Raw genomic sequence first — 16,474 nt, 5'->3', positions numbered from 1 at the left:
GCGTATCCGCCTCGCTAGCTGGATATCCTTCTGCATAATGGTAACTCTCTTGGCGTGGATGGCGCATAGATTTGTGTCTTCGAAAAGGTGAACTAAGAAAGCTTCTGCCGCCTCTTGAAGCGCTGATATGGCGTGCGACTGCCACCTCATTTCCTCGTCTGCTGGTCGCATCGACATGGCGATTTCGCGCACCTGCGTAGTGGACATGTTAGCGAGATCTCAGCTATGCGGCTTGGGCCACCATGGCGCCGGGAACGATGAACGTACTAGTCGCGCAAATGGTAATTTTAATAGCAGCAGGTCGGTGCTGTTCTGATATCTCCTGATTTCCCTCAAGGCTACAGTTCCAGGTCTGTATCGTCTCTTCCCCTTCTGAGGTACCGGGTCACCCGCTGATTCGCGTGTTAATGAGAAGCTCTAGAGCGACCGCTGAGAAGCCGACTTACGTTGTACATCGCTTGCTCTGCCTCCTGATCTCCTTTTCCTCCCAGCAGCAGCTGCACCGCCTGATTTCCGGCCTGCGCCGCCACCCCTGGGTCGTCCTCGTCCAGCCATTTGGCTTTTGGTGTACAATGAATGAATGAATGAATGCGCGCGTGCCGCAACGTGGGGCACTTTCCGAGCTTAAAAGAGTGAGAATGCGAATGCGACAGCGGAGTTTAAGGCACAAGGGCACAGAATGAAATCGCAGAAACCGTAAAATAAGAATCTGTAGCGTTTCAATTAGGTATTACTGGTGTTTTCTCGTCGATAAGAGCAGGGAGAGATCAGGTTGCGCGAGACCAAAGGTCCGTCAGGGTATCATGGGAAAATTGGGGTGGCTGGCTTAACTCGAGGGACAATGAAACGCGCGCTGAGAGCGACTGAACGCGTCAAAATCAATTAACGGGATGGCCCACCCCAGCCACCTCCAGCAAAGCTAAGAAGACACCAAGCACAGGCCAGTCCCGGGCTCCAGCTCCTTGCGGCCTCGACACATGCATATCCTGCATTGATCGATGAAGAAGTGTGGCATGAGCCTCCCTACATAAGGTAAGGTAGAGATGCAACTAGAAGGAATACCTCACTAACACCCGCTAACGACGGGCGCTGTCGTCACCGCCTCTAACCCCTAGAACTACCTACAAGCCGATTAGTGAGGACGGGCACCCTTCCGAAAGGCCACCTCAACATCAGCCTTACCTCCCTCCGTCTTAATAATTCCACGACCAACCCCACCGGTGACCTACGACTTCGTTTGATGTCGCACTCCTCATCTACATCTTGGATGCCCTACTAAAACGCCATTCAGTCTTTCTCCGAGTTTGGGACGTTCGCTCGTTCCGGATCCTAGTTGCAGAAAGACACATCACCTTCAACTCTCGGGTACCCCTCCGCTCCCGGCACCGCCGATCGCGAGTAACTGCACAGCATGGATCAGATGATGGGAGAAGGCGGCAGATTCCCGCTCGAGGAGTGGTTCTGGGAGATGCCCATTTGCACACGATGGTGGACGACAGCTACGGTGCTCACCAGCGCCCTGGTGCAATGCCAGTTGATGAATGCCTTCCAGCTCTTCTACAGCTACCGCTCCGTCTTCCACAGTGGACAGGTAAGCGATCCCTAAGAGGCCAGCTTGCGTTTGCTCTTGCATCCTAACAGTTTTGAACAGTACTGGCGACTGCTCACCACCTTCCTCTACTTCGGCCCCTTCTCGATTGATCTCCTCTTCCATGTCTACTTCCTCCAGCGATACTCGCGGCTGCTCGAGGAGTCTTCGGGACGATCACCGGCGCACTTTTCGTGGCTCCTCCTCTACGCCATGACGAGCCTGATCATCATCTCGCCGCTCGTGGCGATGCCTTTCCTCGGCCATCCGCTATCGTCGACGCTCGTCTACATCTGGTCGCGGCGCAATCCGGACACCAGGCTGAGCTTCCTCGGCCTGCTGGTGTTTACCGCGCCGTACCTCCCATGGGTCCTCATGGGCTTCAGCCTTATCCTCCACGGCGTCATCCCCAAGGACGAGATCATGGGGGTCGTCATTGGCCATATTTGGTACTTCTTCAATGATGTGTACCCGCCCCTGCACAACGGGTCGCGCCCCTTTGACCCGCCGTTCTGGTGGAGGCGCCTGTTTGAGGGCCGGCCGCAGGACGACAGCGCGGACGCTATCAACCATGAGATCGCCGTCGCTGGGAACGAAGTGGCCGCTCCAGAGGTTCGATGAATTTATCATGTTGCGAGCTAACTATCTCTAATCATTTGCACCGGCGTTCTGGAAAGTGTTAAAAGGCGTGGAAACCTTCTCACAGCTCCTTTGCTATATGGAGCTAGGTAGACGGCGTTGGGTTGACTTTTTGATAGGGGCAATGATCTCTGAAAGCAAGCAGAGCAGGTCCTGAGCTGGAAGAACGGCCTGTTACCGAGGAGCCTTGGGCTAGGGAATATGTCTCTCGGTGTTGTAGTCGCCATTTGTGAGGCACATTGGCCTAAGGCCCTGTCATACTGCTGGAGATGCTCCTCGTGAATTATGCGCGGTGATCTCGAAGCGCAATACCAATGTATACTGCATTTCGCAACGCTGTGATCGCAGATAGAGTCAATGTACAAGCTTCCTCAAAACAAGTTTCCCTGGGTGCCCCTTTTGCATACTGGGCTACAAAGTTGGTCTAGCTGAAGCTCGGATCCGATGTGGGCTCGTATATAATAGCCCCTGTATGATGAATATATCGTTGGCTCTGCAAAGCCTCAAAAAGAGGAGGGGCGGGGGGAGGGGGGTCGGAACAGTATGTTGAAGCGAGTCTGTGGCAGAGCTGAAGTGTCAGCTTATCTGTCATTCTCAATGGGCAGGAATCCTTCGAAGTTTCCACACTTCTCAACAGGGCCGTGTTTACGATGTCGACCGAGAACCGCGATGCCGATCCAGAGTCCGGCTACAGGGGTACAATGCTGACTCTGATGTCGGATCGAAGGTCCGAGGAAGCTGAGAACGTATATACAAGCATGTTTGCCCTCAAAGACAAAAAGTCACAGTCTTAGTATCTACCATAAATCTAAGTCGCTTTCAGACCATCTCTAAACCACCATGGGTCTCCCCGATCATGCTGTTGAGCTCAAGGGCGGCTGTGACTGCGGCGCAATCAGATACAAGATTTCAATCCCACCGGTCGAGGAGCGTCCCCTGAGTCTCTCAAAGCCGGGGCCGACGTTCGACTCTCCACCGCCTCATATCGCCAAAGCACCACACATTGCCGTGTGCTTCTGCAACAGCTGCCGAGCCGCCTCCAGCTCCTTTGCACCGGCCTACATCGGCAACCCGGCGTACATGGTGACCGTCTCCTGCCTCCCACAGGCAGACGAGCCCAGTGACGTCTCCCTCGAAGGCGTCAAGCGCCTTGTGGAACGAGACCAAGTCCGGTCCGACGAAGGCCGGCCCCCGTTTGTGCCCGCCGTCGAGGTGATGCGGCCCGGCGCCCCTGGCGCCAAGGGGACGTGGGTGAGGTTCTACCGCGGCGCGGGCTGCAACGGGTTTGCCTCCCGGAGCTTCTGCGGACGGTGCGGGACATCTGTCGGGTACCACTTCAACATGTTCGCCGCGACCAACCCGCGCATCACCCGTCCTGACGGGTGGGAGGATATCATGGATATATGCCTGGGTACAGTGGACCGGGAGGACCTCGAGAAGCCGTATATGCAGCCAGAGAGGTGGTATAACTGGCCGACCGCGTTGCCGTGGATCCAGGAGCTCTTCAAAGATGCGCCGGGGCCGAGGCACCCCAGCTTCTTCACGGAGGACGTCCTGGAGTAGTTGAGCAAGCAAGCCGATCTCCCTGAAATGTGTCTGCAGCGGGTAGTGCTGGAGTACTTGAATGAAAGAAGAACGTTTCTCATTACTATAGTCTAAGGCTTTTCTTAAATATGAAACATTGAAGAATGTGGGTGACCACTGTCAGGTCAGGTTACCAAATCATGTCGCTATCCATCACCGTTGCGCCTGGGAGTCGTTCAGCCCCTAAGCCGTGACACCCGAGTTGAGGTACGACTGGACGTACTCCTTCCGGTGAGGGTTGGTGTCCAGTTCACCGCTGCGGTTGAGAGGAGTCCACTTGGGCTCGTCTTTGAAGAGGCGCATTGCCTGGATGTACTAGATATTGCCATCAGCACAAGTCTGCTCCCATATGCCGGCTAGACAGCGTTGCCGCAGACTTACATTGGAGTCGTCGGTGGTGAAGCGGTGGTAGATGCCAGCGGGGAGGATGAGCAGGTCGTCCTTCTCGAGCTGGATGCGGATCCACTGGTCGCCCTTGTTGCGGACGTCAAAGTAGCCGTGGCCGTCGCGGACGTAGCGGATCTCCTCGTCCTCGTGCAGGTGCTCCGTGAAGAAGGACTTGACCTTGTCCTCGTAGATGTCGCCCATCTTCTCGGGCGACACGGTGATCTCGTCGCGGTTCTTGTAGCCGCGCTCGCTCGCCAGCTGGTCCACGCCGGCGATGTCGCCGATGCGGTAGTACAGGACGCCCAGCTTCTTCAGGTCGTCCACGACAACGTCGTTGCCCGAGTCGTGGGGCAGGCGTTGGTCGCCCTGCGGCAGTGTTATCATGAGTTGCGCACAGAGATTTCTGGCTGGTATGCCAGAATGAGATGGTGGCGAGCGTAAGCACTTACGGGCAGGTCGTCGTATAGGTAGGCTCTCATCTTGATATATCGCCTCACTGGTGATGGGTGTTTTTTTTCTAAGACAATTCAAATTCAGTGCTGAGTTCTGAAACCGGACCGACAGCTATATAAGTCGCGATGAGCCGTTCGACAAGCTTACCCTGCTAGTAAAGTGGAAAGGCTCCCAGCTGATGTCAGATCTAAATAGCAGTCTTTTCAGATGACGGTGGTGAGTAGAAAAAGGTTTCTATCGAAAGTTCTTATTGCCTCTCTGCCCGACTCTTCACTACCTACCCACCGAGCCACCCACCATCTCTAGGCTAGCGGGGTGACGCTGAAAATAGCGACGATTGGCCAGGGCTGGCAACGTGCACTTGCGTGCTCGGCCCAAGAGGTGACGTAGCGGGGATTACCTTATTAAGGGCCCTTTTCCTTAGGGGCGCACAGCGATCTACAGGCCTGCAGGGTCAGATTTAAGGCCCTTACCACACACTCCATCCACCCGACTGCACTGCGCTGCAGCGCCACCCGTAACGGCGTGCCCAGGTGTACAGCGGGGTTGGAGCCAGCGGTGCGGTGCTCGTGGTCGTAATTCAGCTGCTGTTATTGGGTCTTGTATGCGATGCTTGCGATCTTCCTTGCTTACATCCCGCAACCCAAACTGATAGCGCGGTCGCACCCTTGTGGAGAGCACCAGCCGGAGGTTTAATGCTTGTTTCAATTTCTCTAGGCCCAACGAAGGATTCGTCTTCTGTCTTCATCTCAGGATTTGGTTATTTCACAGAATCATTGCGCCTGTCTAGGGACATATCGTCTCGAGGCAGTCCAATTGTGGCAAGAGGCGGGGGCTGGAGGGCCGGAGAGGGGTAAAGAACGCTTGCTTGCCTTCATCCATCCAGCAGCTTGTCTTTTTGCCGGTGAGACAGCTCATGTGGCAGCTGCTGCTGCGGTGAGACGATCGAAACAAGAAGTTTCTTTCTGTTTCTTTTGGGGCAGGCCCAAGTTTCGAGCTTCCCCGCCCACAAGCGTCATTGGGTGCTGATAGCTGCAGGACGCTTCCCGTGCTTGCAGCGCCGGAGAGACTCACTCACTACCACTAGTAAACCGACCGCCCGCCCCCAAATATCGTCAGTCAGCATTTCCGTCATTGCTCGGCCATCTCGGCGAAGACACGCCGCAGATCGGCGCCCGGGCTCTGCTTTCACTGTGGCCTCTGGACTGCCTGTTGCTAAGCAGACTGAACGGCCAGATTTGTGGCCTGGGAAGACAGCCGCACGGGGAGGAGGGGAAGCTGCATGGTGGCCGCCATAATGGACGCCAGAAGCACGGCAGATGCCTCCTCCACGGCCGGTGATGGCTCGGCGAAATCACGGCTCCAACTCCCGGCGAGCTGCGATCCTCCCCAGCCCAATAGTCCAACAAAGCAGCAGGTCTGGGTTGTAGGTCGCCTTCTACGCCTCCTTGTCTGCTACATTATGGCTAACTCTGGCAGGTCTTTGGCGGTACGGGCCACATGGGCCGCTCATTGGTCAGGTCCGCTCTCTCACATGGTGACCTCGTCACCACAGTCGGGCGGACGTTCGAGTCCAGCCCGGAGGCCATGGCCAATCAGCAGGAGAACTGCCTCGGCCTTCTCTGTGACGTCCGGGCAAGGGACTCCGTGGCTCGGGTGTTTGAGCGGACGCTGGATCACTTCGGCAGGATCGACATTGTGGCCAACTGCTCCGGGTATGGGGTCATTGGCGCGTGCGAGGATCAGGATGAGCATGAGATCCGGAACCAGTTTGAGACAAACTTCATGGGAACGCTACACATCATTCAGTCGAGCCTGCCGTACTTCCGGCAGCAAGGCGCGGGCCGGTATTTGATATTCAGCTCCACTTCAGGAGCATTAGGCGTTCCAGGCTTGGGGCCTTACTGTGCCACGAAATATGCCGTTGAGGGTTTGATCGAATCTATGCTCTACGAAATTGACTCTTTCAACATCAAGGCCACGCTGGTGGAACCAGGGCTGGTACGACGCGATGAGCCGGACTCGCAGACGAATCCGCTCCCTACCTGGGGCCACTTCCTCATCCGGCCGGCGAGCGAGGCATACTCGCACGAGTCTTCACCTGCTATGCACGCAAAGAGAATGGTGCGATGGCTAGGAGATAGACAGCCCACGAGCGCCGTCAAGTGCGCCGAGCTGGTGTGGCAGCTGGGTCATTGCTCCTTTCCGCCCCTGAGGCTGCTGCTTGGCAGCTATGCTATTGAGAGCATTCGTGACCGGCTCCGTTCTGTCACGGAGGAGCTGGAGGACTGGAAACACCTCAACTTTCCTGTTGCCCCGGACGCATCGGGGAGTCAAAAAGAGAAGTCTGATAAATCGGATCGGGACGAAAAGGATGATGACGAAGCAGACTCAGCCAGCCAGGCCGATACGATCACTGCGAGTGTCCCTTGAAGAGACTGTGGAGTGTGCTCGGCATACAAGAGATGTGCCGATGATGAATCGAAGGGAGCGTCTCATACCAGAAGACCATAGCAGTGGGACCTAAAAGAGGACCATGCTCAAGGTAGCTACCGAGATAAGGTTAATATGCCAATAAGGTGTGGTCGCGTGCCTCACCTCCCAATTGTAGTAATCATCTAGTTAATCCTTGCAAACGTATGTAAGTAGCAACTAGTGAACTTTTGGATGATATTCAGGACTATCTCGGTATAGTGATGTGAGTAACGAAGGCAGCTTAAGCTTTAGCCAAGGAGACGGATCAATGGGAAACCCAGGAGTGCCTTGAACGTCAATTTACGAATGTTCAAGGCAAGGGGGAAGGGCGATCTTTTGATGCATATCCTCTTGGGCGCTATGAGGCTATCAGATGTGTGGCTCGTGTTCCTAGCAACTAGCACTAATTTTGTGCGAAGACTGTCCCACCAAAAAATAGCACACTATCATTATGACCATAAGATTCGCGGTCATTATGTTTGTATAATAACAGCTTTCCGAGGTGAAAGGCGAAGTTAGATCTAAGTGCCGGGGTCTGATTGGCGCAAGATCGCAATTCCAAGGCTCTGATAGGGGATAATTTAAACACCCTGGCAGAGAGCCAGGAATCTTCAACTTGTCCCTTTAACGCGTCAGTGTCGCACCTTTGCCCTCTCTTACCTCTTCGCACACCGCACTCTTTTCTTCACTTCTTCATATCGAAACTTTTCAGAACGGGTCGTCGTTCCCTATAATCTGTCCAGTGTCTTTACCTGCCTCGCCCGACTTGACGAACACCCGGACAGTCCAAGCCTATCCTCGCTCTCCCGAAAACGTCCATCTCGGCACCTTTTCTCCTCACCCCCTTCTTCAACCACACCGTCGAGAGCCGTCAAGATGTCCGACAAGAGGAACGACGACTTCGCGGTCCGGATGCCCGAGGGCAGCTTTGACAAGGCAGAGAAGGATCCCTTCCTGGCCCGGTCCAATTCGCACAAACATGTTCACGCGCCTGCTGCACTGAAGGACTCGTTCTCGAGGATTGAGAACAGCCCGGGCATCTCTATTCTGGCATACTGCATGGCTTCCATCAGCATGACAGTAGTAAACAAGTACTGCGTTTCAGGCCCAGATTGGAATTTGAACCTCTTCTACCTCGCTATTCAGGTATGCTTGTTCCCCACTCCTGGTCACAGCTTGTCTCTAACTGTCTTGGATAGTCCATCGTCTGTATAGGAGCTATCATGATCTGCAAGTCTCTCGGATTGATCACAAACTTGGCGCCTTTCGACCCTGAGAAGGGAAAGCGATGTATGTCTCATCCGGTGGCATCTGGAGACCAAGCCCGGGTATGCTAACTTTTCATAGGGTTCCCTATCTCTCTTCTCCTAGTCGGCATGATCTACACCGGTCTCAAGGCTCTGCAGTATCTCTCTGTGCCCGTATATACGATCTTCAAGAACCTTACCATTATTGTCATCGCCTACGGAGAGGTCTTGTGGTTCGGCGGTAGCGTGACCCCGATGACTTTGGTGTCATTCGGCTTGATTGTCCTCAGCTCCATCGTCGCTGCCTGGGCTGATATCCAGATTGCTCTTTCTGGCTCCGCCGGCGCCACGGATGTGTCTACGTTGAATGCTGGCTATGCATGGATGGGCATGAACGTCTTCTGCTCGGCTTCGTTCGTCTTGGGTATGCGCAAGGTTATCAAGAAGATGAACTTCAAGGATTGGGACTGTAAGTTCACATGTGTGAGGGGTGCTCTTGTCAAGATACTAATGCTGCATAGCTATGTTCTACAACAACTTCTTGACTATCCCAGTCCTCATTATCGCCTCCCTTTTGTTTGAGGACTGGTCTTCCGAGAATCTGGCACGAAACTTCCCCATTGAGTCGCGTAACTCTCTCTTGATCGGCATGATCTACTCCGGTCTAGGCGCTATCTTCATCTCTTACTGCTCTGCCTGGTGCATCCGTGTTACGTCTTCGACTACCTACTCTATGGTCGGCGCACTGAACAAGCTGCCGATTGCCATTAGCGGCCTCATCTTCTTCTCTGTACCCATCACTGTCGGTAGCGTGTCCGCCATCATTCTCGGTTTCATCAGCGGTCTTGTGTATGCCTGGGCCAAGGTTCGCCAGTCGGAGCAGTCTAAGATGTCGCTGCCGACACAGCAACCGGTGATGAGCGCCAGTGCCCAGAGCAACAGAGATGCCGCGAACTCATAGATAGATGGGATCGACAGAAGACCTCGACCGCTCGGTGCCGTACTCAAGCTCATCACCGAGACGACTCTGCGGAGGCATAATAACTTTCACCGATGAACCGGAGATTGCCGATTCGACTTCTTGTACATCACTTGCTTTCTCTTCGCTGTCTTGCAAAGCAGTTGGCATAGACTAGGGACAGGGCTGGGTTTCATTCGGCGTCTGCATAATACTGGCAAGAGACGAAGAGGACAGCGCGCACTGGGGCGGCGTTTATTACGGGCATAGGGACTTGCGATGTTGAGGTCCAGTGTGAAATTAGATCAGTTGCGGCCGGCAAGGCTTGGACGATATGCATGTAACGGCAAACTTGTTGCCTTTTTAAGAAAAACCTAATGAGATTTATCACGTTGTCATATTTGAATAAAGCACACATCAGTAGGCATTTGGACTATAGCTCAACACAGGTAATTGTTGTGTTTAGTTGCGTGGCTCTTTTCCCTTGTGACTTGCTGCCTGCTGGTTGTTTCGAGGCCTTCTGTCTTGAGTAACAAGATGAACAGTTGCAACGATAAGCTCAAACCAAAGAATACAACCCGTGGCCAGGTGACGGCATGCAGTTGGAGCACATCTTATAGCAGGTGAGATCTGATCTCTTTTTGGTGTTGGTCCCTTGTTGGAGGGGTGGGTATGGTGGGTTTCCAGCTGTCCACATGCCAAGGTGGCCTAGGGCGCATCAAGCCGCGCCTGAGTGGGCTTGACCCAGTGATGTCACACACATGCTCCGACATCGAACAAGGGGTTGCTTCTTAGTCCTGCCGCACAACGAAGCTTTGATCCCCAACAGAAGATCTGAAGAGAAGAGCCAAATTGATCCAACTCTGGCGTCTCAGCCTCAGCATATCACGCCCTCTGCTACAGGCAGCTAATCATTAGAACAGCTCGGTTTTCTGCTTAGGAACTCTGGTCGTCTCTGCGGCATGGATTGACCCAAGACCACCAAGCGAATATTTCCGATTTAAGCTCTTCCTCAACACCACTAGCCCAACATGCTACCTCTAATAAACGCACGTACGTGATGTTGCACGAACAAGATAACATCGTGAGTCTAGTGCTGACTTCTCATACGGAACAGCCTTTGTATTCTTGGCGGGCAAGATCGGCGCCTCTTCCGATGAACGTAAGTCCGCCATGCCTCTATACATAGAATGAGCCAGCAGCTAACTGAAATCTGTGTCTTTCCAGTGAAGCTCATCTTCTCCTTCCTCCTCTCCTACCCGCTTGCCGGGCTGCTTAAGCGAGTGCCTGACGCACGACCCGAACAGAAGAATCTATTTATAATAAGGTTTGTGGATGAAGCTGGGACAATCGCGAAGAGACACTCGGGGTGCTGATGAATTCGGGTTGCTAGTATTGGCATCTTCTACTTGGTCGGCCTCTTTGATCTGTGGGCAGGCCTACGCACGCTGCTGGTAGCAGCCATCGGCGCCTATGGCATCGCATACTTTGGCCGCGGCTCACCCTACATGCCGTGGGCTGGCTTCGTCTTCCTGATGGGCCACATGTCCGTTAATCACCTGGCGCGCCAGGCCGCCAATGACCCCTCGAGCGTCGATATCACTGGCGCGCAGATGGTTCTCGTCATGAAGCTCGGCGCGTTTTGTTGGAACGTTGCCGACGGTACATTGCCGGAAGATCAACTCTCTGACTTCCAAAAAGACCGCAGGTTGCTCCAGCTACCGAGCCTGCTCGATTATGCTGGCTATGTCTTCTTCTTTCCGGCTCTGATGGCGGGGCCGGCTATGGATTTCGCAGAGTACAGGCGATGGCTGGACACGACCATGTTCGAGGTACCGACGAATATAGACCCCGCGAAGAAGCCACCTACGCGCAAAAGGCGCAAGATCCCGCGCAGTGGTACCCCCGCGGCATGGAAGGCAGCTTCGGGCCTGTTTTGGATCCTGATGTTCTTGAACTTCTCTGGCTGGTACAACTTCGACACGCTTGTTGGCCCGACATACATGAACTACGGCTTCCTGCGCCGAGTCTTCATGATGCACATGTTCTCCTTTACCGCGCGCATGAAGTACTATGGCGTGTGGTCTCTCACCGAAGGAGCATGTATTCTGGCTGGACTGGGCTACAATGGCGTGGACCCCGTGACGGGTAAGGTATCATGGAATAGGCTGCAGAACATCAACCCCTGGGGTGTCGAATCGGCACAGAACACTCGCGCCTACCTTGAGAACTGGAATATGAAGACCAATATGTGGTTGCGCAACTACATCTACCTGCGCGTCACGCCCCGCGGCAAGAAGCCCGGGTTCCGTGCGAGCATGGCGACCTTTGTCACCAGCGCCTTCTGGCACGGCTTCTACCCCGGCTATTATCTTACCTTCGTCTTGGCAAGCTTTGTCCAGACCGAAGCCAAGCGTAAGCTCTCCTACACCGCCAAGATACATGAACCCCAAGAACGGATGTAACTGACAGAAACCGCTAGATTTCCGCCGCCACGTGCGCCCCTTTTTCCTCGACCCCGTTACGCAAAAGGGAACAGCGAAAAAGAGATATTACGACATCGCATCGTACTTCGCCACGCAGCTCGTCTTCTCCTTCACCACGGCGCCCTTCCTGATCCTGGGCTTCAGCGACTCCATCAAGGCCTGGGCGCGCGTCTACTTCTACGGCATCCTCAGCGTCGTGGCATCCATGGCCTTCTTCGCGTCCCCTGCCAAGGCGACGCTGCGCAAGCAGCTTGAGGAGCACAACGCCCGCGCGGGCGTCAAGCTCAAGAAGTCGGCCAGCACGGAGAGCCTGACGGGCCGCGAGCCGGTCATGGGCCTGTCGGCCGACCTGGAGAAGGATCTCGACGAGGCGGTGCAGGAGCTCAGGACGGAGATCGAGGCGAGGCAGAGGGCGAGCACGGCGAGCAACCCGAAGAAGACGCACGCCGCTGCTTTCAGCTAAAGCCTGTGTGGTCAGATGTGCACATTTTCCGAAGAGGAGGGAAGGAGATGGCTTCTGTGGCATTGTTGGCTTTGGCGGACGAGGCAGGAGTCCAGGCAAATACATACCGCATGCATGCTTAGCTAGGCAGCTATTGCATACGGACCTTAGAGATAGATAACCATAATGATCGCACTTGAAGCAGTGGACAGCGCTTTTTTTTTTTTTTTTTTTTGATAAAATATATTGATCATTTTAGATTACTATCATCAGCGTTAGGCGCTGGGAAAATACGTGATATCAATAAGTCGTTAACAATAAGTTGTGGCAGCTTGGGATCGGGAGTGGGACCCACGATCCATGACGCAAACTTTCTAATGGCTGCCAGTCTTTCTCCTTTCCCCCTTTTCCCAAGTAAAATAAAACAAAAGCCTAGCAGGATCTCTGTCCCTCGCCAGCTGTGCCGGTCAATTGGGGGGGGGGGGTATCGTTCGGAAAATAGAACTTCCTTCCTGTATAGCCGCCAGGCTTTGCCTTTCTATCCAGTTTGATGCGAAGTAGAATGAGTATTCTGATGTTTGATGTACAAGAAAAATTGTTACAATGGTGCGATGACCTGAATGAGTTTGTGTGTGTATGTGTGGGTTGCGCCCCTTGAGGGGGTAGACGAAGGAAAGTATTCTCTGTGATGTGTGATCTAACAAGGTTGATCATTCCATTTCGTACAGTCGTTAAGTTTATGGTAAGGAAAAAGGTCGGAGGCCGTAAGCAGCTCGTGAGGGTAGGGAACATATGTAGCAGATGATGAGGATAAATGTTTAGGCAAATACATGGAGATCGAAGGTAATTTGGGTTATGCATGGCTTGGGCGAACGTCTGAGCCGTGCTAAGGTAAAGGCTCGTCACCTAGCCCATCCTTGCTTGACAGCGAGGACTACGAGGGTGATAATGGCGGCCACGACGAGGACGCCAATGACTGCCATGCCGCGGTTCAGTGTCCTCCACCACTTGGCACTCTGGTAGCGGATCTCGTCCGCGAGTGCATTGTGGCGAGTAAAGTCGTGAGAGACGCCGAACTGACTCTGGCTGTAGTCCACTTCCGCCATCTCCAGCTTCGGGTTCGGGGGTAACGGGAGGAAGGCCGCTATCATCCAGGCTGATATATCGTGTTAGCATACTAGTTATGATTCGGGCACATCAGTTGCGACTTACCAAATGGGAAGACAAATCCCACAATAAACATTACTACCTGGATGTTGCGCCGACCCCACATGCCACTCTCTGCGGACCAATTCACCGAAGGCGGCTCCCATATGCTATATCGGGAGGCGCGGCGGTCCATCCGTAGATGCGGCGACCATATGCTGGAGGTCTTCTTCTTCATGCCGCGGCTAATCTGATGGTAGCCCTCATGAGGCTGGTATGGCGCGATGTCCATGGACGCCGAGTCCGAAAACGGCCGTTGGCCGCCGGGCTGCACTTCTCTAGCTCGCTTGCGAGAGCTGTAGATGTTGAGCGGGAAATGGTCGTTGGCCGGTGAGCCGCCGCGGAAGATCGACCCGGCCCGGCTGCCGGACTCGGAGGTGGATATGGACGGCGCGCCAAGATAGCGCCGCTCGCCGCTACCGTAGTACAACTTTGCCCATGCTGGGATGGATGCTGAGCTGAAGCTATTCGCGCGCGAGCTCGCGGAGCTGTTTAGTCGTTCGAGAGACGTGTTGCTGGAGAAGAAGCTAGACAGACCAGTCCGGGATGGCCGCTGGTTAATCTGCTGTAGATCAGCCAGCCCATCCCCGTGCTCATCCTGGTCGCGGACCATGCGCATGCTTGGCCCGCCGTTACCCCGTGCATGGGCGGCTGCAGGGCGCTCGATCGAGTCCGTTCCGGAATGAGATCTGCTGTGACTGCTGTGCTCCATCTCGGCGGCCAAGGACGAGGAAATGCTCAACATCTGCCGGCTGTGCGTGCTGCTTGCCCAGCCACGACTACTCCTCCTACCGCTACCTGGAGGGGAGGCCATCGAAACTGAGCGCGAGCCGCTGGGGGAGCTCCCGCTTTCGCTCTCGGACATAACCGTGGAAAGTTGGGAGCTCCATTGGTGCGGTGTGCTCGGTATCATCTGAATCCGTGGTGGGGCGAGATGGGTGGAGGAGGAGTTGGGACTGGATCCTGACGCTGCCCATGAGGGCTCCTGCTGCTGCAAGCGGCCAGACGGGCTCGGAGAGTATGTGCTCGCTGGTACGTTTGGGATGTTGATGAACGCCTGCCCGGCGAAGAATGTTTGGGCGGAGCCTTCGCTAATTATAGAAGATATCGACTTGATAGACCTAATGGATTTGATTGAATTCGCACGGCTTCGCAGTGACTCCCTCGACTTCGATTTGTAATATGCAGATCTCTCAAACGACTTCTGCCTGCGTGGATTCAAAGGTGGGACAACTAAGCTCTCTTGCGAATATGTCGGCCGTGGGTTGCGAGAAACAGTGACTAGTGATGCCTGCGGCGACGGAGATGGATCGCCGTGTAGGATATAGTTCTGGTCTTCGTCCGAAGAACCCGCAGATCGTGTATCAATGGATGGGGCTGGCGACGATGAGCCAAGGAGTTCGATATTGGAATGGCTGGGTGAAGGTGGTCCAGGCAAGCTCTCCGTAGACTCGTACTGCGCTGGAGAGCTGTGTCCATAAACCTTGTAATTAGTATTCTCGGAAGTGGTCGACTCGGTTTGTGCTGAATTGAACGAGGCTTTTTCTAGAAGTGAGTGAATCGGTGCTGTCTCGTCCTCAATGGCAGAGGTAGAAGTCTCGGGCAGGGCTGGTAGACGCGTCTCTGACGATGTCGTATGCGCCGTGTAGACTGCAGGCTTGGTTTGCTTTAGATCAGGTGTCTTGGGAACCTTCCGAAGGCCACCGACCATGCGGTAGTTCCAGGGTGACGAGGCAATAGGATCCTCAGATAATTGGATGGTTGAGGAGCCAGGGGAGCTGGGGGAGGGGGTAATTGGAGAGAGGCTGCGGTCCGGGATGGTGGCAGCGGATGTCAAGGGTGAGCTGGGCCGGCCGTCACTGCTAAAGGCGTCTGAGGAGCGCCCTTCATGCGAGCTGGACGTTCTTGGTGTCGTCGTGAAGGACAGCGGCGGTGACTTGAAGCTCCCAGTACCATAGTCAGACGTCGACAGTGAGATGGACGTCGGGCGCAGCGGCACCAGAGAAAATGTTTTGTCCGAATGGACTGCGACAAAATTGCGGCGTCGCGACAAGGGTTGACGAGCAGCGCTGGTCGTCGATGAGGCAGAATTGGGAGGCTCCTGCTCGTCAGCGCTGAGAGAATCAGATGGCTGGCTGGCATCGGGACCCTGTTGTGTGGATGCATTAACAGCCGTGATATTAGTGACATAAGACGGTGACCTCAGAGCAGGGGTGGCCGTTGGTGTTCTCGGGCCCTCGCCTGAAGAGCCTGTAGCGAGTTTCGAGCCTGAAACCCCTTCATCGCCCCGATGCACCAATGAGACGACCGAGGACGAGGGTGAGGATAATGCGAGCCCTTGGCGGGTGGCATAACCACCCTCTCTTTCGTCGCCATGCGATTTCGTCCAAGTACTGCTGCTCCTGCGGCTGCTGCTAGCCTGCGCGCCTTCAGCTTCGGGTGCTGCTCCAGAAGCCTCGGGTGCGTAGGGCTGCGATGCAGGCTGTTGCTGGGTTGCGGACGAGGCTGCATTGCTGGTGCTTGTGCTGGTGACTGTGCTGCCGCTGCTAACCCGCCGGTCGGGTCGCGGTGGTGAGTATGGAACAATGCGGATCTGGAGACGGTTGTTCTGCGACTGCGATCGCTCGTGCAGCGGTGGTCGTGGTCGGCGCTCACGGTCTTGTGGCGCCGACATTCTCCCGCCCTACTGTCCCTCAGTCAGAGAGCTGGTCGGCCCTGCCGGCACAAATCCGTTGCTCTTTGCAAACAGCGGCCACATCAAAGGGACGATCAGATCCGGGCCATGTCGATTTCATGCGCCTTACTTGGGGATCCCCAGAGTGAAGAGCTGAGACCAGGACAGGACATCCACCGTCCACGAGGGTTCAGCCTGCGATGCTGTCTGCTTTGTCGTCGTAAGATTAGGCCGTAAGCTCCTTGGGGTGCAGAAGATTTGAAGGGCGTGAATGAGTAAATGCAATTGCGCCTGGGTGGGCTGAATGCCTTGATATAAGCTGGACCTGGTATTAG

At 54.8% G+C, this 16,474-nt stretch overlaps 7 protein-coding genes across 7 annotated transcripts; 5 read left to right on the top strand and 2 right to left on the bottom strand.

Annotated features, from left to right (window-relative positions):
• Window positions 1–1,423: 1,423 nt before the first annotated feature.
• On the top strand, window positions 1,424–2,209 carry UCRPA7_1654 (putative der1-like family protein; the record flags this gene model as incomplete). Its single annotated transcript, XM_007914233.1, has 2 exons — window positions 1,424–1,591; window positions 1,652–2,209. 2 exons carry the CDS (start codon window positions 1,424–1,426, stop codon window positions 2,207–2,209), a joined length of 726 nt encoding a protein of 241 aa, XP_007912424.1.
• Window positions 2,210–3,067: 858 nt separating this feature from the next.
• On the top strand, window positions 3,068–3,790 carry UCRPA7_1653 (hypothetical protein; the record flags this gene model as incomplete). The annotated part of the gene is made up of 1 exon (XM_007914232.1): window positions 3,068–3,790. The coding sequence occupies one exon, from the start codon at window positions 3,068–3,070 to the stop codon at window positions 3,788–3,790; it is 723 nt and encodes a 240-aa protein (XP_007912423.1).
• Window positions 3,791–3,994: 204 nt separating this feature from the next.
• Window positions 3,995–4,677, bottom strand: UCRPA7_1652 (putative -dihydroxy-3-keto-5-methylthiopentene dioxygenase protein; the record flags this gene model as incomplete). Its single annotated transcript, XM_007914231.1, has 3 exons — window positions 3,995–4,126; window positions 4,193–4,564; window positions 4,648–4,677. The coding sequence occupies 3 exons, from the start codon at window positions 4,675–4,677 to the stop codon at window positions 3,995–3,997; spliced, it is 534 nt and encodes a 177-aa protein (XP_007912422.1).
• A 1,474-nt stretch (window positions 4,678–6,151) lies between these two features.
• UCRPA7_1651 (putative retinol dehydrogenase 8 protein) lies at window positions 6,152–7,084 on the top strand (the record flags this gene model as incomplete). The annotated part of the gene is made up of 1 exon (XM_007914230.1): window positions 6,152–7,084. The coding sequence occupies one exon, from the start codon at window positions 6,152–6,154 to the stop codon at window positions 7,082–7,084; it is 933 nt and encodes a 310-aa protein (XP_007912421.1).
• A 918-nt stretch (window positions 7,085–8,002) lies between these two features.
• UCRPA7_1650 (putative gdp-mannose transporter protein) lies at window positions 8,003–9,334 on the top strand (the record flags this gene model as incomplete). The annotated part of the gene is made up of 4 exons (XM_007914229.1): window positions 8,003–8,272; window positions 8,326–8,416; window positions 8,474–8,842; window positions 8,895–9,334. The coding sequence occupies 4 exons, from the start codon at window positions 8,003–8,005 to the stop codon at window positions 9,332–9,334; spliced, it is 1,170 nt and encodes a 389-aa protein (XP_007912420.1).
• Window positions 9,335–10,362: 1,028 nt separating this feature from the next.
• On the top strand, window positions 10,363–12,280 carry UCRPA7_1649 (putative mboat family protein; the record flags this gene model as incomplete). Its single annotated transcript, XM_007914228.1, has 5 exons — window positions 10,363–10,384; window positions 10,449–10,493; window positions 10,559–10,658; window positions 10,725–11,746; window positions 11,814–12,280. 5 exons carry the CDS (start codon window positions 10,363–10,365, stop codon window positions 12,278–12,280), a joined length of 1,656 nt encoding a protein of 551 aa, XP_007912419.1.
• An 881-nt stretch (window positions 12,281–13,161) lies between these two features.
• Window positions 13,162–14,210, bottom strand: UCRPA7_1648 (putative serine-rich protein; the record flags this gene model as incomplete). The annotated part of the gene is made up of 2 exons (XM_007914227.1): window positions 13,162–13,415; window positions 13,472–14,210. The coding sequence occupies 2 exons, from the start codon at window positions 14,208–14,210 to the stop codon at window positions 13,162–13,164; spliced, it is 993 nt and encodes a 330-aa protein (XP_007912418.1).
• Window positions 14,211–16,474: the final 2,264 nt, after the last annotated feature.

Source organism: Phaeoacremonium minimum, assembly GCF_000392275.1.
Source record: "Phaeoacremonium minimum UCRPA7 unplaced genomic scaffold PA7_03_scaffold_124, whole genome shotgun sequence".
In the NCBI taxonomy this organism is placed as follows: domain Eukaryota; kingdom Fungi; phylum Ascomycota; class Sordariomycetes; order Togniniales; family Togniniaceae; genus Phaeoacremonium; species Phaeoacremonium minimum.
The sequence above is the reverse complement of the archived record's forward strand: the minus strand, read 5'-3'. Positions and strand labels throughout refer to the sequence as shown.